The following is a 26,813-nucleotide window of genomic DNA, read 5'->3' as shown; positions in this document are numbered from 1 at the left end:
GTATTCATGGTGATTTTGGTGGTGTGAGGTGCAATCATGTATGTAGAAATGAAATCAGGATCACGTAGTAAGACCAGAATCCTCAGTAGCGAGGGACATAGTTAACATACTGGGCAAAGAAATCCTGGATGAGTTTGTAGGTTATTTGTTAAATATTTCTATTAAATATGATTTGTTCCTACCAAAACTCATGATTAGGTTTGGTCCCTAAAGTGGCAGTATTGGGAATGGCGCCTACTGCATGGTATTTTCGTCATGGAGTAGAATTTTCATGAACAGATTAGTGTCTTTTTTCTTGAGCATAGATTAGCTTCCCTGTGTTAGGTCCCTTTCTCTCTTTCACATGCACCTGCTTGCCTTTCCACCATGAGTTTAGGTAACATGAGACCCTCATGGTAAGCCAAGCTCTTGGACTTTGGAAGCTCTTGGAAGATTTTCAGAACAGGAGCCAACATCAAACTATTTTCTTTAAAATTACCTAAACCCAGAAATTCCATTACAGCAACAGAAAATGGATTAAGACAATCTCCATCTTTAATAGTCAAATGCCTCCATGTTTAAGTGGAAATTAGCCTTCCTACAAAAACAGAAAGTCACTATCTCTGAATTCTTACAGTAAAAGTCACAAATGTTCTAGTAACACACATAGCAAATGGGAACTTGAGGAGGCCCATAATGGTAACACATCACCAGAAAATCAATTAATGAGAAACAATAGGAATAAAGTATTCATCTTTGTGATAGTCCGTGAAGCCGAGTATTTAGTAGATGGAGAGAAATAAGTCAAACTCAGATTTAAACCTATTACCAAATTTACCTTCTCATTAGGTTCAATTTCATCCATTGATAAAATGTAGAAGAGAAACTAGTTCTCAAGTTTGTTATAAAGTAAAAAAGTGTGTTAAATAAATGAATAGTGACATATAAATACAGAAATTAAAAAAAAAAAAAGGATGTCAGTACTCTGGCTGTTCCTTCCTCTATTCACTTGGTCATTTTAGCATTCAATGTGGGGAATAAAACTAAAACAAACTATTGTTAGTGTTTGGATACTAGTTATTCTTTTAATGAAATTTTTGAGCCTTACTTGTGTATCAGTGAGTGTAGGAATATGCTCTTTTCTTGGAAGTGAAAGAAGAAAATTAAAAGGAGAAAAATCATGTGCAAACAATAACTGTTGTAATTACAAAAACTTTATTTCACTCTTACTTTAATTAAATCTCTATAAGCACCATGTCATGAACTGGCAATCTAGAAAGAGGACACTGGAATGCTGTAGTCAGTAACAAACTGCAAGCCGATGATGTGAAGTTACAGCTACAAGGAGCATGTGAACAAGACCACATTTAGGTTCACTTGAGTATCCTGTGTTAACGCTCAAAACAGGAATCTGGCATTGATTCGTTTACATTTTCTACGGTCAGAACCCAAAGCATGTGCAGTTAAACATCAAAAGAAACATTTCATCACCTTGACAGTTTACAGTTTGCTAAAACTTGACCCTGAAAGCATAAATGTTGCCATCTTATGTTCTCGACCAGTGCTTGGCCACAGGCTGAAAAGATTGATTCCTTAAAAATTTAAACAATGCTTACAGGCTATGTTCAACATTGTGCAAGTCACCAGCAAGGCCTTTTAATGTGTGTATTTCTCGTATATGATCACCAAACCATTGTTTACCTAATGAAATTGTGAAAAGCTATACATTTTCAGCAAAACGTTTTAATTTGGTCCTCTATTAATAGACAATTGCCAAGATGTTTCACATAAATTTAATTCACAAGCATGTACACAAGAGAATCACTATAAAGAACATTGCTTCCTGGTTTATGAATAAAAAGTTTATCCTCTACTTACACTAAAACATACAAAAAATAATCTACAAAAATCGTTTGCAGTTGATTTTAGCTAAAGAAAAAGCTTTCTTCGGAAACAAAAATGATTGTGTGGTGGTAGTATTTTAGCCATCAAAAAAGGAATGTAAGTAACCAATAAATATAATGTGCTTTCTCCATATAGACATATTTACACTTGAGTCTTTGGCTTATGTTATTTTCTAAAAAGAACTTTAAATGATCCAGCCATCATTGCACATTAAAAGAAAATAAGCCAGTTATATATATTTATATATTTATATAGAGATCTGCTACACTTGGAACATATAAAAAATGAAAGTTACTATGAATTTGCACAGCTTTTTTTTCTTCTTTCTTTAAAGATTCAACAGCTTTTCTTTTAAAAAGGGAGAGAAATGCCACATAGAAAGTACGAATTCATGCAACATGTGGTGGTTGTTTGACTGAAATGAGGAGAAAAGGCTGCATATTCACTGTACAAACACTGATAAGTTCTCATTTGAATCTGGTTCTTATTAAATATAATTTATGTGGCACTAAATGTGGACACTTTAATACAGTAATAGAAACTAATCAAGTCCTTTTTATTAAGATACACAACTTCATAAGAAAAATACTTTTACCTCTCAAATGTAAAATCCTCCCACCCCCCACATTAAAATCTTTCTGCACAGGTGTAACAGGTGCAACAGTTGCTGGCTCAACAGGTGAATGGGTTTCCGGTTGGATGCACTGTAAAAAGTCTCACCCAACTAAGATGTTTCCAGGTACTCCAAAGCTACATCATAGCAGAAACGGTACTGCTCCTAAAAACATTAAGACAAAAGCGTTGACAGAAGTATTAAAAAGGTGAATGGTGAATAATAGCTAACAACTGAGTACTTGAAATCAAGTTTACATTATTAAAGAATTCCAAATTATTTTTATATATACAAGGTGAAATCTAGGCATATATATTTTATAATTGAGTCAAATAACACCTGCTTTAAAAAAGAGAAATGATTTAAAAGACATTTTATCTTTCTCTATCAAAAATTTGATATATTTTCTATATCAAAAAATTCTGAAATGTCCAGATTTTTTATATGATTATAGTAGTAATACTTCTTCATTACAGAAAATTTTCTCAGCACATAAAAATATAAAGAATCAGAAAAAGAGCTATAATTCAACCATAAGAACAAACTGTTTAAATATTGCCTTACTTTGTTTCAGCCTGCTTTTTTACATGGTTGAAATAATTATCTCAGAATGAATATAATTACATATTTTGCTGTAGAATTTTATATTTTATTGTCTCTTATGTAACAATGTTATGAAGTTTTTCCCATGTTACTTAATATCTCTAACATTACATAAAAATCTATCATATTGATTGTTTCACTATTAAGTTGCTTTTTACTGTTTTCTTTATTTTATATTGCTTACAAAGTGTGCAAATACTTTTCTCCATATTTTATATTATTGTCTTAGGAGAGAGGTGGGGAAGGAAGAGAAAGGGGGAGAAAAGTAGAAAGTTGTTTTAAACTGCCTTTTGAAATTTAAGTTTTTATGTTTGTCATAGTTCATGATCCTTCACAGTATAATTTAAGCAAATTTTACAAAAATATTTCTTAAGTAAAAGAGTGATTCTTAAAAATTTTAATTTTATTTATATCTAACAATTTGTTTCTGCAACCTTTAAGACAACTTGATTGCCAAAAAGTTTCTGAGTTAAAATCATCTTTCTTTTAAATTTATCCATGGACTTGATCAATTATCAAGAATTTTGAAAAATTTAGAGACCATATTATAAATCCTGACTTACAATATGTAACTCATTTTGAACTTCCCAATTTTGTCCAAGCAGGTAAATCTTCAGGCTGAACTATATTACTTTAGTACTGAACTTTAGTACTATCTATCTAAAATATGCATTACTTCTAAACAGAACTTCTTGGTGTCTGTAACAATGAAACTGGTTAAAAAAAAACTTTTCCCAAGAGGAGTTCATCATTTTATACTAATTATCAAAGTGAATATGATTTAAATTAGCCCAATGCTATGATAAGTACATAGAAAGACCCAAAAAGTACTTAGAAAGTTGTGTCTTTTAAAAATAGTCTCCATCAATTTTGTTTACAATCTAAATGTCTGTACCAAATTCAGGTAAACCCCACAGAACAATGAACTAATCATTAATCTTGATGTTTGGACACGATTCATGGGGGCAGGAATGTAAAAGAAAACAGTAACACATTGGAATGTTCTACAATGGCAGAGTTAAACTACAGGATCTTAATTTAAAGAAAAGCTGGGATATCAACCTTAAATTTCAAGGTAAAAGTTGAATTCTGAAACTAGGAGTGAACCCCAGGATGATTTTAAGATGACTTAATCCTTGTGAGAGAAGCTTAGTTTAAATTTTACAGATTACAAACCTTCAAACAATAGAGTTTTAAGGGCGTAACTATTATATATCCATTTTTGTAAGAAGATCTGCAAGTTCTACCTTGAAAATCCTTCAAATCTACCCTCTCTCTCCTCAATTGTTAGCACCTCACACAAAACCTACACCATCTTGTCCAACACGGGGCAGAGGGGTCAGAAGGGGTCTTTAGAAAGGGTAGAAATCTGCTACCACTTGTAAAAGTGAAAGAACATAAACCTTAGTCTTCAGATTTTTGTCTCAGGAAGCAATGCACATTTTGTGTGAACAATCCAGGAGCAGGAAGTGGTGAAAATAGTTTAAGGCTTATTGAATTGCTCATTTTAGTTATCTGATCATCTTGATAAATGTAGGGCAAGAACAATGATGCCTTGGTTTTTCTGGTTTACTTTTCTGTGAGCATAAACTACACAGCTGCTCCTAACCTAATCCCATTATGTACATATGTGTAACCCACAGATAGCTCTCTTTAGAAGTAAAATATGTTAGAAGGGTAAGAACCTTCTTTCTTACTCCACATACAGCCTCACCCAGATGAAATTTCCCATATATACCTATCAGCTCATATTCTCCAAGCTGTGTTCTGGTTTTATGGGCTCAAACTCATAGAATATCATATGAACTGTGCTCTATTGTTGTAAAAGCTGAAAACTGTGCATAATGATAGCTTAACAATTTATAATTTGATCAGGAAAAGAATAATTGTGAATACAGACTAAAATAAATTTCTCTGCCTTTTAAAAACACTGGGTGTCTAAGGTACTGAATTAACCCGAGTATGACCTCAGATACATGTTTACCCTATTAACTCAATAAGCTTTAAGAAATAAAAATAAGTGAGAAACAGCCTACATAGAAGGATTTTTTTTTTAAAAGAACCATTCACCAAGGTTTATTACGGCAAATATTTGTTGGCTATAATAGAAAAAAAACGTCCTATGCATTTCCCAAAATTAATTTCCTTTATCATTAATACTTTATGTGATGTTCACTAATTTATGTAGGCACAGGAAGATACTTCACAATCTATCAATTAGGCAGGAAAGTCTCTGCAATTCATTTTCACATCAGCTTCCTCAAGTGCATTAAATCAATTGATAAGTAGGTATATGACTATATAACCTCTAAGACCCCTTCTATGTCCAAGACTGTGACTTACTGGGGCTTCCACCATGTTTGGCTTGCTGTTCCTCAGTGTCTTTACTGCATGGAACACATCAACAACATTTTGCCGTTTCACCATTTCAACAACGATGCCTATGGCACAGAACATACCACTTCGACCACCACCATTTCTGAAACAGAGAGTGCAAAGGTATTTTTTCAGGTTTGCGGAACCACATGTCATACTGTAATATATGTTAGGAGAAACAAAGAATCGTCTTCAACATTTTTTTCATTCGTGTCTTTGTTTTGCTTTATATGCATGCATGTATCTGTACAGGGCAGAGAGGAGGAAGCTTGAAGATGGGGGAGCTCAATAGCTTGCACTTAGGAATATGCTATAGGCACTGAGTACTGAAACTCAGATTCCTTGAGATTCTGACATATTTGTAATGTGTAAATCAGAGAAGTTGTTCAGAACAGTGTTCCAAAGAGTTTCAATTAGATGAATAGCTATAAAATAATCAATATTTAGAAAATAGAAAAATTAAAATTAGTACTTAATTATAATATCATAAGGCAGAAGCTCTATTTAGAAATATAAATATATATGGGAGGTCTGTTAAGATTTCAGTTGAGAATTCTTTGACACAAAAATTTCAAAGGCTAATGAGGAAATGCCCACCAAAAGCCTCCCTGACTGATTGGGCCAACCTGTCCCACTTACAAGCAGTGGATGATCGTCCGGCCTTCCCCCTCCTCACATTCTTCCTGCCATTTTTCCACCTGCAGAATCAGCTTCAAAAATGATCGTTTGGAGCCAGGCACTTCTCGATGAGAAGCCCAACCTAGATATTGGAACTGCTGTACCATCAGATAACCTTCCTGTGGCTGTAGAGGGAAATGGATTTTTATGTGAATTGAGACTAGAATTTAGGGAAAAAATAAAAAAGTATATACAATTAACAATACAAATGAAATTTACATTGGATTGAGCCTACTTGATGTAAGTCCCAGTATGTACATGCCCATATGGAGACATTCCAGGTTATAGCAGCAAAAAACATGGGAATCTTTGTCTATACCTGCTTTATCCTCACACTCCAAATTCAGTGTTGATCCCTATCTTTATGTTTCCTAAATAACTTGCAAATTTATCTCCTCTTTAGGCCACTGCCAATTACAATTGTGACAATTACCTCCTAGTTGATCGCCCTGAATGAAATTAGATCTCCCTCCAATCCCTTGTTAGTATAGGCATCATGATTATTTTGAATACAAAAATGTTCTTGTCATTCCCTGCTTTAATGGCTTTCAAATGATCTTAGCATAAAATCCAAATCTCTGCCATAATTTAAAAGTTCTTATATAATCTGGCTCCACCTCCTTCTCCATTTTTTTTAATGTAACATGGTATTCAAGTTTTAGACATTTTGACCTCTTTAATCTATTTATCAAGTCACTTCTTGCCTGGGGGATTTTGGAAACTGTCTCTTTCATCTAGAAAACTTCCTTCTTGCTTGCCCTTTTCAATCCCAAGAAGAGTGACCAATTTGAAATAGGTTTTGTGCGAACATTTCAAACTCAGTTGTCCTGGGAAAGCTCTCCATGTTGGGCAAGAAAAGATGGTTGATTACCAGCCTTAGCAACTTACTGAGGCCCTGGGTAACTTATCAAGACTCTGTCCCAAATAAATAAAGATAAATTAAAAAAAAAAAGGGCTGGGATGTGGCTCAGTGGTTAAGTGCTCCTGGGTTCAATCACTTGTACCCAAAACAACAACAACAACAACAAACTATGTGGTTACCTCACTCTGAATAACTCCCATAAGTTCTTAATTTTTGGCTTAAAATACCTCAATCTTAGAAAGGTCTTCTTTGATCACTCTGCTGTGTCAGATCATCCAGTGAAACAGTCTTTATTTTGGATTTTTAATCCCTAGCATATGTAAATCATATTAATATATAAATGATTATATAATTAGTTGCTGAATTCTTATCTTCCTTGGCAAAATATAAATTCCTTAAAGATACGGACATCTTTCTTTTCTTCCTAAACTCTATCACAAGAGGTATACGTAATACTTTTTAAATAGTAATGTTGTTGAAAGGAATCAAAACCTTAAACTCTTGATAGGAACTATAAGCAACACAGTGAGTAATCTGTATCATAGGCATCAGATCCTAAGTTCCACATCATAAGGGTTTATGCAACTCCTACAATACCCAACTTGTTATTTGTGCATACTAAAAGTTTGATGAAGTGAATAATACTAAATAATCAAAATGGGGAAAAAATGCACCAGAGCAAAAAAAAAAAATGTACCAGAACATCAAATATAGAGGAAGATAAATAAAAAAACAAATAAATATATATGCTTATAAAAAGTAATACAGATTTCAGGTCTTGTTCCTGGAAAAATTTTTATACAAACATCTCAATTCACAGATGAGTTTTACTTTCTTCGTTTAGCAGCTACGGTTTCTCAGCTAAAATATTACTAGAACCATAATGTAACAGATGTGCAGACATAATGAGATTCCATTTAAATTAACATCTAAGATATGCATGAGTATTATGACATGATTGAAGTTATCCTTTTTTCCCCACTGAAATGAGCAATAGAATTGGATATGATTTTATCCCTTGCTCATAGTTATATACATATAGACTAATTAACACGACACACATATAGTCATTTGGATATGAGAAACACCGAAACAAGACAATCCTAATCACATATTCAAAATAATACACATACGTAAAGCTGGAACTTTAAAAAAAACACAGCAATTTCCCTTTTAAAAAGCACAATTCTATAGAGGCTACTAATGTTTTCTTTTCACATACTGTTTGCTATCTGATTACATAAAACAATATTTATTATAAATACCTTTTTTTTTGGCGAGATACTCAAACTTGTCATTAGAGTAAAGCGTATGAACAGTCAGGGAAAAGATTTCTGAGGGAAACAACTAGTACTTAGCAGCTGGGAAAAGGCACAGTGGTATCAGCTGGCTCTCTCCTTTTACATCTGGACAGAACTGGACATCAGGCCATTAAAAGAAAGATGAGGTTTTGTTTTGGAAGAGAATCAGTGATGGCTGTGATTTATCTCCTCCTTTGGTCCTGGATCTCTCTCTCATGCTCAGGTCTTGGAATAATGACACTGGTCTTTCCTACAGGCTGATCTGATATATCCCTTCATTCTGGGCTAAAGCTTCTCTGTCATCATCATCACTATTATGTTCTTATTTTTTAATCACATGCATCTGTTGAGTGTCAGTACTAATAAGAAATGCAGTCATCCTTCACAGGAACCAGACTGAGGCCATCAGGCCCAATTGGTAATTGAACCACTGCACCTGAGTCTAGATCACCATGGGATATGGTAGTCTACCCATAAATCTAGCTCAAATTTCTAACTTCTTGCATTTGATATGTCTTTTTCCTTGTATTGAAGTATAAGAATGTTTACTAGCTTTGAGATAGATCATGTAGTGTTTATGAATTCTTCACTCTCTATTGTCTGAATTGAATTCTAGCCCATCATGATGGTGATCTGCTTGCTCTGAATCAGACTCATTAGAATGACCCAACAAAGACTTACTCTTGTTAAATTACATATCCTAAATATCCGGTTGATCACATCACAATCCATTGAACAAGACATACATTCCACTTGAATAGGGCCGTATCGTAGCATCCCTTCTTCTGGCCAGTACTGGGGGCAGCCCTAGGTGATGAATGTTTTGAAAGAAAAATAAAGGCGCATTATTTTTTTCTAATTAGAGTACTATACAGCAAAAACTAGCATTTTATTACTACTTAAATTATAAACAAATAAATAAAGCAATCCATGGCTATTAACCTGGGACAAGTCGACTTCATTTAGCATCACAATGGAAGTACAGCCATAATCATACACTAATCTCCAGAAGTCTTTCACAGTGTTTGGCAGTGGGTATTGTGTGACAATGAAAGCAGCTGGTTGCCTGTAGCTCTGTGAAGAAAGGAGGTAGGAAATATAATAACTCAAAATGCATGATCAGATAGGTTGTCCAGATTCAACACACTTCAATGTAGGAACAGTAGAGGTGCTTGCTGGCTATACATAGAGATGGAGGCAGAGTGCTGCCTAAGCTGTGGGGGTCACTGGAATTCACTGGAACTAGTAATGCATCAATTTGGTGGGAAAACATTGATGGCTCCAAAACAATTCAAGTCAAGAACTGAATTTCATTGAGAAACATAAATATGGTACAAATACAAAAGATGAAACTAAAGATTGAAATAAAGATCTTCCATTTGCTGGGCTGTTTCAATTTCCCACAGGTAAGTGAATCTCTGAAAGACTGAAGGCAAAGTAAGCACAAAATCCCCAGTATGTTTGTCTGTCAATCTCCTGTGAGAATATGTGTGTGTATAAATAAAACTGTTTGACTCCCCTCCTTTTCAAATAATAACAAACACAGGTATCTCCAACTGTCATGTTTTTATATTATATGGGTATCCACAACATATTTTTCAATAGGCAATCCATTTTCTATGGTGCCTGGGCCATGAACATCAGTGAACATTGGTGTTTGGAATGACAGTTTCAATCATTTAAAATTCTCAAGTGACAGAGAGTTAACACATCTTGGCCCCAGTCAAGGGTGTGATGGCACCTTGCTTACTAAGTGTCCTTTGATTAGGACTCAACATATTATCTTTTCCCAGAGGAGGGGATAGTCAAGGCAATATCTATCTGGTCTGGGAAATCTGGTTTTCTTCAGATTCATAATCTATACTAAAATAGAAATATATTTTTTCTATGTATTAATTTAAACCACCAGCAAGATGCGAGGTACAATAAGGATGAGAGCTTTCTATTTGAGCTTGTCTCTAGATTATTTTTCTTTGTAGCACAGATAAGAGCAAGTCACTGGATAAGACTCGTCTTGGGAGTAGAATGTGGGCGATTACAAGTTTCTACTCCATACAAGGCTGCTAATTTACAGATGGTAATTCTGGACAACACAATAGGAGCAACAACTTAGCCTCATTATAGTTAGAAAGGAAAGGTCTCTGACTTCAAATTTCTTCTTGCTATGATTTAGTAGTCAAAAGGGCCAAAGCTAGAAATGAAGATGGTAAGCTGTTTTAAATGATCCTGAACCTTGATAGTCTTGCTTTTTCCCAGGTTAACTAAAGTAAGGTAGCTTTATCATTTAAAATCATTTAAAACTCTCTTTCCATGTCATTCTATTTATGGATTACTAATACACCAAGTATATGTTGGAGTACCCACATTTGATAAAACTTAGAATAAGACAAGATAGCTCTTTCATGTTAATGGATGCATTAACATCGTATTAACCTGGGTTAATACTTCCTTAGTTATTTTTAAGTAGTCTCTATTAACTAATGGTAAATAAAACAAATTATCTATAAATTATTGGAATATTAAATGCCACAGATTAAAGTTCCCCCAAATTTTACAAATTAGTATAAATTTGGTACAATATGGCATTCTGTCATTTAAAACATTCATTCCTAATGATATTCAGAACAGATCAGCCATGACTTTCTTTTTTGAAAATAATTAAGATGGGAAATGTAACCTGCAGTCTATCCTATATAATAATTGACAATCAAGCTCTAAATCTACAATAAAACTTCAAAAAGTATAGCTACTAAGAGTTTCTGTAAGGAAAAATCTAAAATAGCTCTCCAAAAACTTGTATTTCAAAGTTTCCGATTTTTCTTTCTAAGCCATTTTAAATTCCTAGACAAGAAAACTAGCCAGTGTTCAGTTGTAGTATGTAGATTTTCATGGCACTTTACACTAACAAAGAAGGCAGTCTCTTACATCCATAAGAGCAGCATTGATGTAGTTACTGCTCTCCCCATCAATTGTAATTAAAAAAGGCAGACATCTGTCAGGTGGCAGCATGTCCATGAAACGGTTCTTGTCATGGTTCCTTGGCAGGCATGCTATACTGCAGTCTTCAGCTTGTAGTCGAGGGGTGACTGAATTCAGAGTCTAAAAGGAAAAAGAGAACCCAGGTTAAAAGACAGTAACCCATTTGATAGCATAACACCCACCCATCAAGAATTTAGGAGGCCAAGTAGAAAGTGAAGGATTTGTGTGGGTAATGGTAGTTGCCACTATGACAGGCTGATAGACTTTTTAGTTAAAGCTAATGAAGCCTGAGAAGTGCAAAGAAATAAGATGCAGAGTCTTCAGTGTGCTTCTTCTTAAAGGAAAGTGAAGCTAAACAACACAGATACCGGTAAGATACATTGCCTAACCAAAGAAAATCCACTCAGGGTGGTCCATGATGCTGATGATGACCTTCCAGGGTTGGAAACTAACATTTGCCATCACATTTTGGTATTTGAAGACACAGTGAGTATTGGGAAGAGTGCTAAATTAAGATTCATGGGATTAAATTTCTAGAGTTTACCCTTGACTTCATTTTTCACCCAACTTCAGGGATGTTTTAAGGGCAGTAAAACATTTGGGGCTATTTAGAGAAAGTTTAGTACAAATTTCGGCTATTTTTCTTAATGTGCTTGATCTGTTCACATGGTTAATAGCAAGAAGGTCAAGATCCACAAAGTTACATGGAGAAAAAAAAGGTTATAAATACACACAAATCATTAACAAATTTGACTTTTATAATATTTTGTCCTCATTCTCTTCCCTGAGTATGAACTCATTTGCCCTTCAGGATACAGGAGAAATGAGCTCATTAATACAAAAGTGACTCCAATGATATGTATAATGAAAGAGACAGGTATTTTATTATACTTGAAATAGGGTCAAAGGTTATAAATTTGACTTGAAAGACCTTTCTTAAAAGAACTATTAGTGCCCAGAACAAATTGTACCAAGTCATAAAAGAAGCCTTAGAAATAGTCCGTACCTGAAATTCATCTTTGAGATGTGAAGAGTTAGTCTGAGAGTCTATTCTAATCATATCAAAATATGCAGCTTTAAATTCACAGACAGGGATAGCAGTTTCTCCACATAAGCAGGCTTCTAAAATGGCATCATGAATAAAAATGTACTGTTCCTATGAAAAGAAAGGAAAAGAAAATTTTATGCTATTTTAATAACATTTTTCTGTCAAAGGTAGATGCCTGATTCCCAGCAGGTCATTCCCAGATGATATAGATAATTTTCTCTCTATTGAAATATTATAGTACCAAAAATTTCCTATATGATTTGATGATCTAACATTGATTATCCAGTTTTTTTTTAAACCTACTACTCTACTATTTTGTTTTATGGGTGATGAAAAGAAAAAAAGAAAGTTCACTAGAGATAAATTGATATACCTCTGTCTGGACCATATTGATACGACGAGATCTTAAGGCTTTGACACAGTTATAGATGTCAACAACACCCTCTCTTTCAGCCATGTCCAGCATGATGTCAATCACAATGTAACAGCCAGTTCGTCCAGCCCCAGCACTGTGAAAAACATTAAATTGAAAAATTGTGAGAAACATGTTTATCTTTATGGCATTAAATAAAGGTCTTTCACTTTGAGGTGAAATCAAATTGATTTAATGCAGTGTGAGATTCTTAATTTGTACATGCTGTTTAAAAACTTATTAATGCACAGATAACTTCGTGTCGAATATCTGGCTTGGTATAAACAGAAGATTGGAACAAGAGTTTTAAAATGTTTCCCAATTGAAAATAATGAACATGCATTGTTCAAATTCTATACTTTTCTCACATTGTCTTCATTTCACATTGATTTAATACATATAATTTCAAACTCATAGGATCAATTAGTTGGTGGATTCAGGCTATAAATTTTAACTCCAAATGGAAATTATTTCACACTCATCTTGTGGGTCCCCTGGAAAACCATGTGGGAATGAAGCTCAGTGTCTCACAGACATGCCTGTAAAAACTAGGGCAAAACCCACATTTGTTCCAAAGCCTTTCAGGGGGAAACCTGAGTAGCCACAATCCACAGGAAATGCTCCTGGGACAGGTAGGAAGAGAATGACGGCTATTGAAGAGAGGACTCAATAGGAGAAACAATATTGGAATCATGATCAGAAGGGAAAATAAAAATGAATTGTTAGATGTAGACTGATTACCAGCAGGTCCCAATAACCACTATCTTATTATATGAAACTAAAAAAATAAATCCTAACGTACTTTGATTATCTTAACCCCAGAGAATGTTAAAAATTCAGAGATGCATGGTATTAAGTGGCAGATGATATTTCTGTTTCAAGAGAGTATCTGAGACTCCTGGAGCACTTCCAAAATAAGCCATTTATAAGAAAGTAAACCTCTACAATAAATAAAGAAATCCCTGAATTGAAAACTTATTTATCTTATTTTCTAAATGCTTAGATGAATAATAACATTATTTCTTTGTTATCCACTTTTTTAAACTCACTGTTCGTTTAGAAATTTAAGCAAAAGATATTGTGTGTGTCTCTTTCCGTTTTTTTTTTTTTTTCCCCTTACCATCTTCTCAATCACTGTTCCCAGGGTTTGAGACAGGAAAGTAATTGAGGAGTACATCAGATTTCTTGAGGAGGACTGAAATGAAGGTTCCTTTCCCAGGGTACATAGTATCTGATCCTTATGGAATACTTTACTTTTGTTTCATTCTCTGTTGCTTGCCCCCCTTTTGTACAAGGCCATTTAAATCCTGAATAGGTTGGATTTTCAGAAAGAAAAGAAATGCTTTAGTACAACCTATTATGTAGCTTGTAGGGCTACTGTTTGAGAATGGTGTATAGCATTTAGAAAAGCTTTTCCGATTCAGTACTTATTTTTCTGGTCACATCTCAATATGAGGCCATGTAATTTGCTTTTAGTGTCTCAGAATGCTTATTTTAAGAGAGGTTTCTAATCAGAAGGAGTCTGGATATAATGTTAATTTGGGGGGCATATATTTGCTGAATTTTACTGATGTACTTTTCAAGGTCCTCTGATGAATGTTGTTTTGAAAAAAAAATTTAAATCTCTGTTTTGCAGCACAAATTCTTGTAATTTAGGCCATTTAGTAACTCTGTATGTCTCACATTTAGTTTTAAAAGCTGGGGATTCTAGTGGGAATTTACTAGATTGGCAAGAAGTCTCTATTTTAACCTACCATTCCAGACAATATGGGATTTGCAAAAGTGATAAAAAAAAAAGATCAAAAACACAGATGTTGCCACTAAAAGTCAGTTTCCACACTTGTAATTGTGGATAACACTACACACATTAGGATGAATGTATGTATTTCTCAAGTTTCTGTTTTATATCCTACTTAAAGTTAACTTTTCTTTTATTGCATTTTACATTATCTGCAATAAATGCAAGCTGGCACTTTGAAAACGCACATTGGTATTTGTGCGTAAAAGTCTTGCCTTCTTTCCTTGATATGTGTGTGTGTGTGTGTGTGTGTGTGTGTGTGTGTTTGTGTGTGTGTGTGTATATATATATTTGTATTATGAATTGAACCCAGGGGCACTAAACCACTGAGCCATATCCCTAGCCCTTTTTATTTTTTTTGTTTTGAGACAGAGTTTCATTAAGTTGCTTAGGGCCTTGCTAAGTTGATGAGTCTGGCTTCAAACTTGTGATCCTCCTGCCTCAGCCTCCTGGGATGCTGGGATTATAGGCATATGCAAACATGCCTGGCTTGTCTTGTAAAACAGCTAACTGCATACAGTCAAAATGATTTGGACCACCACTCACCTGCAGTGAACAACAATGGGGCCTGCACTAGGAGGGTTGGATAACTTGACTCTCCGGATAAAAGAAAGAAGCCCAGTAGCATGGTACGGCACTCCATGGTCAGGCCAGCCCGTGAAATGGAACTGTTTAACTTCACGAATTTCATTGTATCCCCTCTGTGCAAAGATGGAAAGAAGTGTTTTCAAAAGGACCAAAATGAAGCCATTAAACTTAATTATGGGTACTAGAACTGACTGACAGTGATAACAATTAAAAATTTACTAAAGATGATGCCTTTTCTACAAAAGGATACTAGCTTAGGAGCTTACCATTATTGTCAGCTAACTGCCACAGAACATTAGAAGGTTTTCTCAGTTAAGTCTGGGAAAATTTTATTTATCTTGACAGCTTGCTTCTTACTGGGAATGACAACTCATAAAATTATTAGGGGAAAAGAAGGAAATCGAAAGCCTAAATGCTACACTATTGACACAATGAACTGAGTTCTCCAATGGTGTATAAAAGCAATGGTCCAGATTTTGCCTCATGAAGAGATGTTAATGCCTTGCTTATCCATGTTGAAAATGGTTTTGAAGCATAGCCTGGGGGGATTTCCAGCACAGTGGTACTCTAGATTTGTTTGTAAAAGTATACAGACCACTAAATTGTTCTATGGGTAAATGAGTTTTCTTAGCTCCCTGAAATAATTCAGCACCTAGAGTACTATGGATAGTAACAAAAATTCAAAATCAAAGAAGCAAGGCATATACTGTATCTGTCCTGTGGGGTTACTTTAAAAGAACCCTATAACTGTATATTTTAAAACCTCTTCTTTCATTTTTATTAAAAGAAGCATAGAGAATTGGATAGCAAAACTTGGAGAGCACAAGTGAAATAGCACAATTAATATTTATTTTTTTGAAATAGTTGGACACAATACCTTTATTTTATTTACTTATTTTTAGGTGGTGCTGAGGATTGAACTCAGGGCCTCGCACATGCTAGATGAGTACTCTACCTCTGAGCCACAATCCCAGCCCTGCAAAATTCATTTTTAAGAACTCACATTTATAACAAAAGAAAAAGAAACTGTGATCTCTATAGTTCTAACTCGATTGTGAATTGGAAGATCCCAATGTCACTTGTTCAATCAGAACAGGTAAAAATATTACAAGAAATTAATAAACCAAATTGAAAAAGATAGATTATCTTTGTAGTCTATCAGGAATAAACTGATATTACCAAAACCCTGGGAGTTAGGAGACTGTGTCTTATTATTCTTTCTGGTTCCAGTTCCTATCACAATATACTACACAAAGCAGGGCCCAACAAATGCTTATAATAGTCATCACAAAACTACACAAATGGAAAAATCACCTTCTTTGCTAATTTCAAGTCAACTTTAGAGATGAAGACCATAAATTATTTTAAGACTTGATTTTAGACAATTATTTCATCTCCTCTATATTTACCCTTTTACTGGAGTGGCTGTATGGGACTTGCTTCATTTCTTCTGCTACATGTATAAGACTTCCTTTTTAAAGTAAATGTTTCTATCTGGTGGTAGACCTCCCCTATTATTCTTTTTAAAAAATATTTTTAATTGTAGATAGACATAATAACTTTGTTTATTTATTTTATTATGTAGTTCTGGGGATCAAACCTAGTGCCTTGTACGTGCTAGGCAAGGACTTTACCACTGTGCTACAACCCCAGCGCCCCATTGTTATTTTTATTTAAAATTTCCTGAGTACTTACCAAATACATGATTCCCCCTATGAACCCCCAAGTCACTTTTTCAATTCTAAATAAGAACCCAAAAGTTCAAAATAAAAATCCAATAATTGTATTAAATCTGTAGAGTGATATGAATGTCAAGTACTTCCATGTTCTGTGACAAGATGCATGTCTCCACTCAGTTACATCTTATTTTATGCCCTCTGATATACTTTTGTGTTTTATTCAACTAGGAGTTGTATCTTGTTAAGCATATTCAAAGATATTTTATAATTTTTATTATTGTGAAAGAATTTTAATGTTGATTTCTGTTTATGCTAATAAAGAAGAGCCATAATTTATGAATATTAATGTTGAATTAGTCATTTAACAACTAATGTTTATTTGTTTCATTTAAAAATATTATCTCCAGCTTTCTAGGCAAAAAAATCGTTTTATTTTTTTCTAATTATTAGTTAAAACTTCTAAAAAATATTGATGCAGAGTAATACTCCATAGTGTATAAATGCCACATTTTTTTTATCCATTCATCTATTGAAGGGCATCTAGGCTGGTTCCACAGTCTTGCTATCGTGAATTGAGCTGCTATGAACATCGATGTAGCAGTGTCCCTGTAGCATGCTCTTGTTAGGGCTTTAGGGAATAGACCGAGAAGGGGAATAGCTGGGTCAAATGGTGGTTCCATTCCCAGCTTTCCGAGAAATCTCCATACTGCTTTCCAAATTGGCTGCACCAATTTGCAGTCCCACCAGCAATGAACAAGAGTGCCCTTTTCCCCGCATCCTCTCCAGCACTTATTGTTGTTTGACTTCCTAATGGCTGCCAGTCTTACTGGAGTGAGATGGTATCTTAGGGTAGTTTTGATTTGCATTTCTCTGACTGCTAGCGATGGTGAGCATTTTTTCATGTACTTGTTGATTGATTGTATGTCCTCCTCTGAGAAGTGTCTGTTCAGGTCCTTGGCCCATTTATTGATTGGGTTATTTGTTATCTTATTGTCTAATTTTTTGAGTTCTTTGTATATTCTGGTTATTAGGGCTCTATCTGAAGTGTGTGGAGTAAAGATTTGTTCCCAGGATGTAGGCTCCCTATTTATCTCTCTTATTGTTTCTTTTGCTGAGAAAAAACTTTTTAGTTTGAGTAAGTCCCATTTGTTGATTCTATTTGTTAACTCTAGCGCTATGGGTGTCCTATTGAGGAATTTGGAGCCCGATCCCACAGCGTGTAGATCATAACCAACTTTTTCTTCTATCAGATGCCGTGTCTCTGATTTAATATCAAGCTCCTTGATCCATTTTGAGTTAACTTTTAGAATTTGGAGGGAAATGGATGGCATTAGAGCAGATTATGCTAAGTGAAGCTAGTCAATCTTTAAAAAACAAATACCAAATGACTCCTTTGATATAAGGGGTGTAAACAAGGACAGGGTAGGGACGAAGAGCTTGAGAAGAATATTTACAGTAAACAGGGATGAGAGGTGGGAGGGAAAGGGAGTGAGAAGGGAAATTGCATGGAAATGGAAGGCGATCCTCAGGGTTATACAAAATGTCATATAAGAGGTAAGGAGGGGTAAGTCAAGAGAATACAAATGGAAGACATGATTTACAGTAGAAGGGGTAGAGAGAGAAAAAGGGAGGGGAGGGGAGGGGAGGGGAGGGGAGGGGAGGGGGGAGAGTAGACAATAGGACAGACAGCAGAATACATCAGACACTAGAAAGGCAATATGTCAATCAATGGAAGGGTAACTGATGTGATACAGCAATTTGTATACGGGGTAAAAGCGGGAGTTCATAATCCACTTGAATCAAACCGTGTAATATGATGTATTAAGAACTATGTAATGTTATGAACGACCAATAAAAAAAAAATAGAAAAAAAAAGAATTAATACACTCAGACATGAAAAAAAAATAAAATAAAATAAAAAATATTGAATGCTAGTGAGAATGATTATGCATATCATATTCCTAATAATAATAGCAATAACACTCCCTACATCAGTTTATTATAATAAACTAATAGTGTTTAGTTTTCCACTCCTTAACATGTACCCTAATAATTATTGTTGAATCTCCTTTATCAACTTTAAGACAACTCCTCATTTTCCTCATTAGAGTATTACTACAAATGTCTTTCAAATAACATTAAATACATTCATCTACTAATAAAATCATATAATTTTGTTCCTTTTAAGTACTGACATAATGAAATATCTGCAAGACTTTCTATCTCAGTTGAATTATCCTTGTATTCTTGGGGAAAAATCATGATAAATCATATGGTTGTATGTTCTTAATTCACTGCTAGATTCAAATTTTCAAAATTTTTTATGTTAAATTGTTCTGCAAAATTTGTGTGTTCTAGAGAGAGAAAGAAAAGAGAGCAGAGGAGAGAGAGAAAGAGAGAGAGAGAGAGAGAGAGAGAGAGAGAGAGAGAGAGAGAGAATGTGTGCTTGAGAAAGTACAGTTTTTATCTAGTTCTGTTATAACAGGCTAGATTTTCAAGTTTCTTTTATGGCTAAAATAGTTTGAATGACACAGACATTGGTTATTCTTTTAAAGGATAAAGAAACCTCAACTATAAAATCATTGTGTAATTTTAATGGTATATTTAACAATTATTCTGTTTTCTTCTACCATCTGTTCAGGTTTCTAACTCTTCCTGAGCCAATTTTTTTTACAAGTATTATTTGCTAGGAAATTAGCGTCTCTAGACTAAAATCTGAGTTCACATACAATGTTCTTTATAACTTTCTTAATAATACAAATAACTGTAGTTATATCTTCCTTATGTTCATATATACCTGTATGTGCATATGCGCGCACACGTGAGCACATGTGCATGTGTTACTCTGGATTAAAGAGGGGCTCTCTCCACTGAGCCACATCCCCAGCCCCTTTTATTTTTTGTTTGAGACAGGGTCTCACTAATTTGTCCAGGCTGGCCTCAGTCTTTTCATCTTCCTGCTTCAGTCTCACAGGTCCCTGGGATTACAGGTGTGCATCACCGTGCGCAGCCTTTCTTGTTTTCTAATATAGTATACTTCATAGAATATTAGAGAATTTTATTTGTGCCCAATTATAATTGACAATAATTTTGTTACTCTATTGATGTTTTCAAGAAACTAGACTTTTAGCTTATTTTTTCTATCATGTATTCCTTTTTGTATTTAATTTTTTTCTTAATTTATTTTTTAGTCATAGATGACATAATACTTTTATTTTATGTGGCACTGAGGATTGAACCCAGTGAGTCACACATGCTAGGCAAGCATTTCACCACTGAGCCACTGTCCCAACCCCTATATTTAATTTTGCTTTGTTGTATTCTATTGATTTTTTCTTTTTGGTTTTCTGATTTTTGTGATTTTTTTTTCACATGCTTCTAAATTAAAATAGTTCATGAACCTAAATTTATCTTAGAGGATAACTTTAGGTACATTTTCACATAAACTGCTGATATAATTTCAGCAATCATTCATTCAAGGATTATCCAGAGGATTTGCTGATTTCTAAGAAGGTAATTTGTAATGTGATTGGTCAGTTATCTGTTATTACTTTCTATCAGATTTTAGAAACACCTAAAATTTTAAAATGTACTCAGGTTTCCTTTATGAATAAATTCATGATTGATTTTTGCTAGACTTGTATAAATTTAAGAGAACACATATACTATATTCTCACTGTATATAATAATGAGATCCAGTTATTCATTAAATCAAGCTTAATGGTTCTGTTTTTGAAATGTCCTATAATCATTGCTTATTTCATCCTACTTGATTCATCAAAGAAATTTTCCTTTATATTTTATAGTTGTGATAATCATAATTATGCTGTTCTTAACAATGTTACTTTCATTTGATATTTCCTCTATTTTTTATATTGGTAGAATTACTTTCAAATATTATTGTTGAAGATCATATGACTGTAATGATTTAACTATTTCTCTATTTTTGCTAGACATATGATTATCTATAATTTTCCAAGACTATAAGTGAAGTCATTGTATATAAAGAAATTTCTAAGAGTATATTTATGTAAAGTAAGCTTCTCAAACGACATCAACATTTTAAAGTTCTGAAAATACACTGTTTTATTGATTTACAGAGGTTTTAAAGCCATTTAACTGTGATCAGCAACATATGAAAATATCTCACCAACACTAACAACCAGTGAGCATTATTCCTCATTAAAAAAAATTTCTCATATGTAATTTTGTATAACAATGAGGGTCTCCCTCCATTTCCATATTGTTATACAAAATTACATATAAGAGGTTGTGAGGGGAATGGGATAATAAACAAGGAGGGAAATGAATTACAGTAGATGGGGTAGAGAGAGAAGATGGGCGGAGAGGGGAGGGGGATAGTAGAGGACAGGAAAGGTAGCAGAATACAACAGTCACTAATATGGCAGTATGTAAAAATGTGGATGTGTAACCGATGCGATTCTGCAATCTGTATTTGGGGTAAAAATGGGAGTTCATAACCCACTTGACTCTAATGTATGAAATATGATATGTAATGTTGTGAACAAACAATAAAAAAAAGAAAAAAAATTCTTGAAGATTTGAAAATCAAAAATGGTACCATATAAAATGCTAAATCTCTCTAATAGACATACTAGTAGTTGCCTTTCTTCAGAGATTCTAGAATCTCTAAGAATTAGGGATACTGATAATCACAGTTTTTTTTTCCTGTGTGTATAATTTTTAATATTTTTTGATACAGATTAGTTTACTCTTCTGGGTAGTCATATTTGTTAAGCTTTTCTGCAACTAAGCCCGCTTTATGTGCTGTTTCAAGTTCATTATACCACCCTCCCTGATCCAGTTCCCCTTATCAATAAGTCAGAACATGTTGCCCTCAGGTTCAAAACCCTCCAATGGCTGCCTGACTCCCTTGTACAAACGAAAATCATCCTAATCATCATAAAAACCAGGCTCTTTATTTTTTTCAAATTCATGCTTGTTTTTGTTCTTCACCTACCCACCTCAGAACACCCTGGTCTCCTGGCAATTTCTCCTTGTGACAGAAATGTAAGTCTTCCAGTCACAAAAATGACTTAACCTCTACCAGAAACCCTGTTGCCTCCCACATAAGCTGTCACACCCTCACTTCCTCTGGGTCCGAACTCATGTTGTTTTCTCAACAAGTCCTTTGCTAATCATCCTTCTAACATCCCTATCTCAATAATAGTCCCTAAATTCCCAACCATATTTTTCACCATAGCACTTTTCATGCTATTACTTGTTTATATTTACCACCTTTCTCCCCTCAATGGATTATAAACTCCAAATGAACAGAGGTTTTTAACATTTGTCCCAAGGTTTAGAATCATGCCTGGCAGAGGGTAAGCTCTCCAATAAATACTCATAGAGTGAATGAATGAATGGATCTCATGCTGTCATCAAAACAAAACCTGATCAAATTATGTTATGTGCTTGCAAAAATACAGCATAACAAATCCCTCTATTATGTATAATTATAATGCACCAGTGAGAAAAATTTTAAAAAGAAGAAAACCTGACAGATTTTAAGATAAAGTATAGTTTCAGTATGTGCCTTTTAAATAGAATTTTATAATACTTACCCTTTCCAGGGTGAATGTTCGAACTACATATTCAGCAAGTGGTTCCATTTCTACACAGGTAACTTTGAAGTCACCATAAACTTCAGTATCATCCGGCCAATATTTATAGCACTTAACCTAAATGACAAAAAGAATACTTAGTTGTACCTGAATACATAATACACATGAGCCAAGATGATTTAATTAAGGATGGCTCTTTTGGTCACACTTAAAACCCAGATAAAAACAAATCTATAACCAGGCTCAGTGACACAGGCTGTAATCCCACTGACTCAAGAGTTGAGGCCAGATGATCACAAGTTCAAAGCCAGTCTCAGCAATTTAAGAATACCCTAAACAACTTAGTGAGCCCCCCCCCCGAAAAAAAATATTGGAAATTTAGTTCAATATTTAAGCACCTCTGGGTTCAATCCCCAGTACCCAAACAAAAACAAATAAAAACAAATTTGTTACATGACAATTGGAAAGACATTACACACTCTCCTAAAAATATGTAAGTCTGTTGGGTGCAGTGGCACAAGCCTGTAATCCCAGTGGCTCAGGAGGCTGAGGCAGAAGGATCACGAGTTCAAAGCCAGCTTCAGCAAAAGCGAGGTGTTAAGTAACTTAATGAGACCTTGTTTCTAAATAAAATACAAAATAGGGCTGGGGATGTGGCTCAGTGGCTAGTGCCCTACATTCAATACCAAAAAAAATTTGGAATGGCAACAAAAAAATTTATATATATATAATTTATATATATATATATATATATACATACATACATATATATATGCACACACACACACATATATGTGTGTGTGCGTGTGTATAAATATATATACCTTATAATATAATTGATTTTAGTATATTTTATTACTCAATGAAAAATTAAATAATTATAAAGGTCCATTTAGGAGAGCACTCAACCGAATTGCTGTGCCTATGAATTTTTTAAAATCATTGGATCATATTATCTTTAAGTATATCATCTGTTTCTTCTCAGTTATATTCATGTGAATATGATAACAAAAACATCTTCTTTTGTCTTACCCGGCCAACCTCAACTAAGTTTGTAACCATCACAATGCAGGCAGACTGCTCTTGCCAGATCATTCTCCAGAAATCATATACAGTTTCATGAACGGGGCCTATAAAGAAATGGATTTTAATATTATGTTATCAGAGAAACTTTGTACTTAGTAAGAAGTTTAGATAAGATAAAAGCAGAGTAAATGAAATGAACTAAAAATGATCATTAAAAGTTCAATAAAGGGCTGGGGTTGTAGCTCAGTGGTAAAGCGCTTGCCTTGTATGCGTGAGGCACTGGATTTGATCCTCAGCACCACACAATAAATAAATAAGTAAAATAAAGATATTGTGTCTAGTACAACTAAAAAAATATTTTTAAATAAAGTTCAATAAAAATGTCACTGGAACTAATTAAATTCAGTTCATATCTAAATTCACACTATTAGGCACAAACAAGTGCCCCCCCCCCCAATTCACCCTGTATACTTCTCAATTAAAAGAAAGATATTGCTAGACTCTAGGTTATTTATATCTCTCACTAAGTGACTTCAATGCATTTTCGAATACATGTGAAAAACAGTACTTTTATGCCACATCAACCAAATAGCATTTATTACCAATTCAATAAAGGTTTAGCATTTATGAATAGTATGTGTTTAGAAGTTAATGAAGAAGCATCCTTACACATGATGACACATTCCAATATTTATCATCTTTAAACTGCAAAAGCATGTGCTGGGCTACACTCAGTCCCATAAAACTAGATTGCTCAATACAAGGGTTGAACTTTCTAACTTGAAAGAATATTCAATTAAACTCAATTACTCCAAAAATATGTGAAACACATAGAAAAGGACTTCTATCAAAAAAAATTTAAAAAGCATATTTTTTTTAGTTCCTTCTTGTATAAAACAGATGTACAGGTTTCTCTTTTGATGGCTGGGAACCAATTTGGAGAGAAAACTAAAGATGTTCTTTGCTTGGATATTTTTATTCTCTAGTGCACCATTATAATATTTCCCTACTATTTTCTTATTTTCTATAAAGAATAAACTTGACTAAATTCCCTCTAAATCTCTGTTTTGTTTCATTCTTGACTTGCCAAAAAATTGCCAGGAGGCAGTATAATATCTCATTATAACAACATTGGTCCTGGGTATTATTACATTCCAGGCTGAGAAATTGCTACAAAAACACAAGCATCTTATACAAGAAGAAATCTCCTCATTTTCTTTTTAACATAAATAAGGAATTCCTCTACCCAGCACTATTGACTGGTGCTTCGAGATATCTGAATACCAAGGACCAAATCACTAAAACTACCTGCAGCTTTTCTTTCACTTTTAATTAAAAAATAAATCAGCCAGGTGCAGTGGTACACGCCTGTAATCCCAGCTACTTAGTTGGTGGAGATAGGAGGATTGCAAGTTTAAGGCCTGCCTGGGCATCTTAGAGAGACCCTGTTTCAAAATAAAATGAAAACACCTGTGGAAGCAATGTGTCTCAGTGACAGAACATTTACCTGGCATGTACAAGTTCCTGGGTTCAATTCCCAGGACTGGAAAAAATAAAATAAAAAAAGAAAGTCTTGCTTAAATTTATATGTTTGCACAGATTTTTTTAAAATTGTACTATACAATGAGTAAAGAACCATGTTAATCAGAAGAGTTTATTTTTCCCCCCCATATGAATGCATAGGCAAGCTTGTTCAAGCTATTCCATTTATTAGTACAACATCTTACCTTGAGTTGCAATGTAGTGGCTTGGTCTCTGGTAGCCCTAAAATAGGAGAATGAACTTGTTATCATATTGCATCAGTATCAAAAATAAATGAATGAAGGCATAAAAAGATGCAGACAACCACCTGTTAAGATTAAGTTATAGTAATAAGTCCAGACATGAGTAGTGAACACATAGCTCACTTCTCAAACCTATATTATCTGAAAGGTAAGCATAAAACAAAATTAAATATTTTAAAGGCTCTGATTAAAATATACATTGTATAATTAATTTTGTTTGCTACAGAATAACCTCAGATTTTGTTTGGTTTCACTAAAATGTTTATGCCTTCATGTTTATCTTTAGTCATTCATTCCTGATAAAATTGTGTTTAAATATATTTATTCTTACTTTATCATTCAAAAGTACAACACACTGCATTACAAATGGACGAGGACATATTAGAACCATAAAAAGAAAAATAACAGAACATTCCAATGTTAGAGCTGGACAATGCATGTGTGCATCAAATCAAAGCCCTGCTGAGATTTATTTTTTTAGAGAGTATTCCTGTCTTGTAACATGTTCAGGAATCTGCAAAAACTATTCTGTGTGTGCTGATAATGTTAATCTACACACACACATAATTATAGGTACACACATATATAGGGAAAGAGGAGTTTTTCAAAAGTGCATCTTATCCTGAACAAAAAACTGAGCACAGTGTGCCCAAAACTGGGTAAACATTTAATTTTATTGCAATAAATTATTCCTCACAAGGAATTCATTGTTAGTTGCTGTCAAATGGCTTGACTTACAACAGACCGTGAGTTGAAAAATTATTGATGGTAAAACAAGGTTAAGCTTTGAATCAGTTGTGTATTTACCAAACAACTCCAGTAAAAGAGTCTGTGGTAAATTTGTCCCACAGTTTGATGTGGACCACTCAGTACCTATGTGCACTGAGATCTCCAATCTAAAATTTAATAGTGTGTGCTTCACACCATTGCAAATTGTGAAGATTTCTACTTCTTAATTTGCCAACATAGCATAAGGTTTTATGGAAAACCTTTTCCTATATTATATAAGTGAATGCTTATAAAATAACCTTCTGTTTTTTAAAAATAATCTTGTTTTATGAAATATTACTAATTACAGAAGATATCTCTTAAGTATAATAAACTAAATAGAAGAGGGAAATTATAACATGTACAGTAATCAGCCAAAACACACTGGGGTCTTCTTAATGGAAAGATTGGATATGAGATCTTGTTTAGAACACAGTCCTGCATGCAAACCACAAAATAGTGCTAAATAAGGCTCCACAGTGTATACTTTGGCAGAAAACAGAGATCAAATTAAATAGGAAAGAGCAACTACAAATTGATAAAAGAGATGGTTTATTTTATTTTGTAGAGTAGCTTTCTGTGATTAAAAGTCTAATAAATTTAAATACTGAATGAGAATAAGATCATGATCAGAAATTTAACAAATATACATAATACTTAACACTAAATTATAATTTTCAAAATTACTAAAAAACAAACTTCATAAGAGCTATATTTTCTATTTATGAAAATTATAAAAATTGGGACTTCTATTTCATCTTTTATGTATAAAAAACTATGCAGTAATATTTTACTTCCATATTTTGCATTGTAAGTATGTGTACTTTGA

General features: G+C 33.9%; 1 protein-coding gene across 6 annotated transcripts in view; it reads right to left on the bottom strand.

The window, feature by feature from the left end:
* Window positions 1-1,175: 1,175 nt before the first annotated feature.
* Ptprk (protein tyrosine phosphatase receptor type K) overlaps window positions 1,176-26,813 on the bottom strand; it is a 527,087-nt gene continuing 501,449 nt past the window's right edge. For all 6 annotated transcript variants that reach the window (XM_026380467.2, XM_026380483.2, XM_026380491.2 and 3 more), the window contains 12 exons: window positions 25,160-25,196; window positions 23,439-23,536; window positions 22,407-22,523; window positions 15,101-15,255; window positions 12,718-12,853; window positions 12,303-12,452; window positions 11,243-11,416; window positions 9,260-9,391; window positions 8,999-9,124; window positions 6,116-6,279; window positions 5,444-5,579; window positions 1,176-2,662 (listed from right to left, as the gene is read on the bottom strand). In XM_026380467.2, the coding sequence (XP_026236252.2) occupies window positions 2,609-2,662; window positions 5,444-5,579; window positions 6,116-6,279; window positions 8,999-9,124; window positions 9,260-9,391; window positions 11,243-11,416; window positions 12,303-12,452; window positions 12,718-12,853; window positions 15,101-15,255; window positions 22,407-22,523; window positions 23,439-23,536; window positions 25,160-25,196 (1,479 nt within the window). In that variant the 3' untranslated portion in view covers window positions 1,176-2,608. The remainder of the gene's footprint in view (window positions 2,663-5,443; window positions 5,580-6,115; window positions 6,280-8,998; window positions 9,125-9,259; window positions 9,392-11,242; window positions 11,417-12,302; window positions 12,453-12,717; window positions 12,854-15,100; window positions 15,256-22,406; window positions 22,524-23,438; window positions 23,537-25,159; window positions 25,197-26,813) is intronic.

Source organism: Urocitellus parryii, chromosome 8 (assembly GCF_045843805.1).
Source record: "Urocitellus parryii isolate mUroPar1 chromosome 8, mUroPar1.hap1, whole genome shotgun sequence".
Lineage (NCBI taxonomy): Eukaryota > Metazoa > Chordata > Mammalia > Rodentia > Sciuridae > Urocitellus > Urocitellus parryii.
This window is presented reverse-complemented; position numbering and strand designations above follow the sequence as displayed.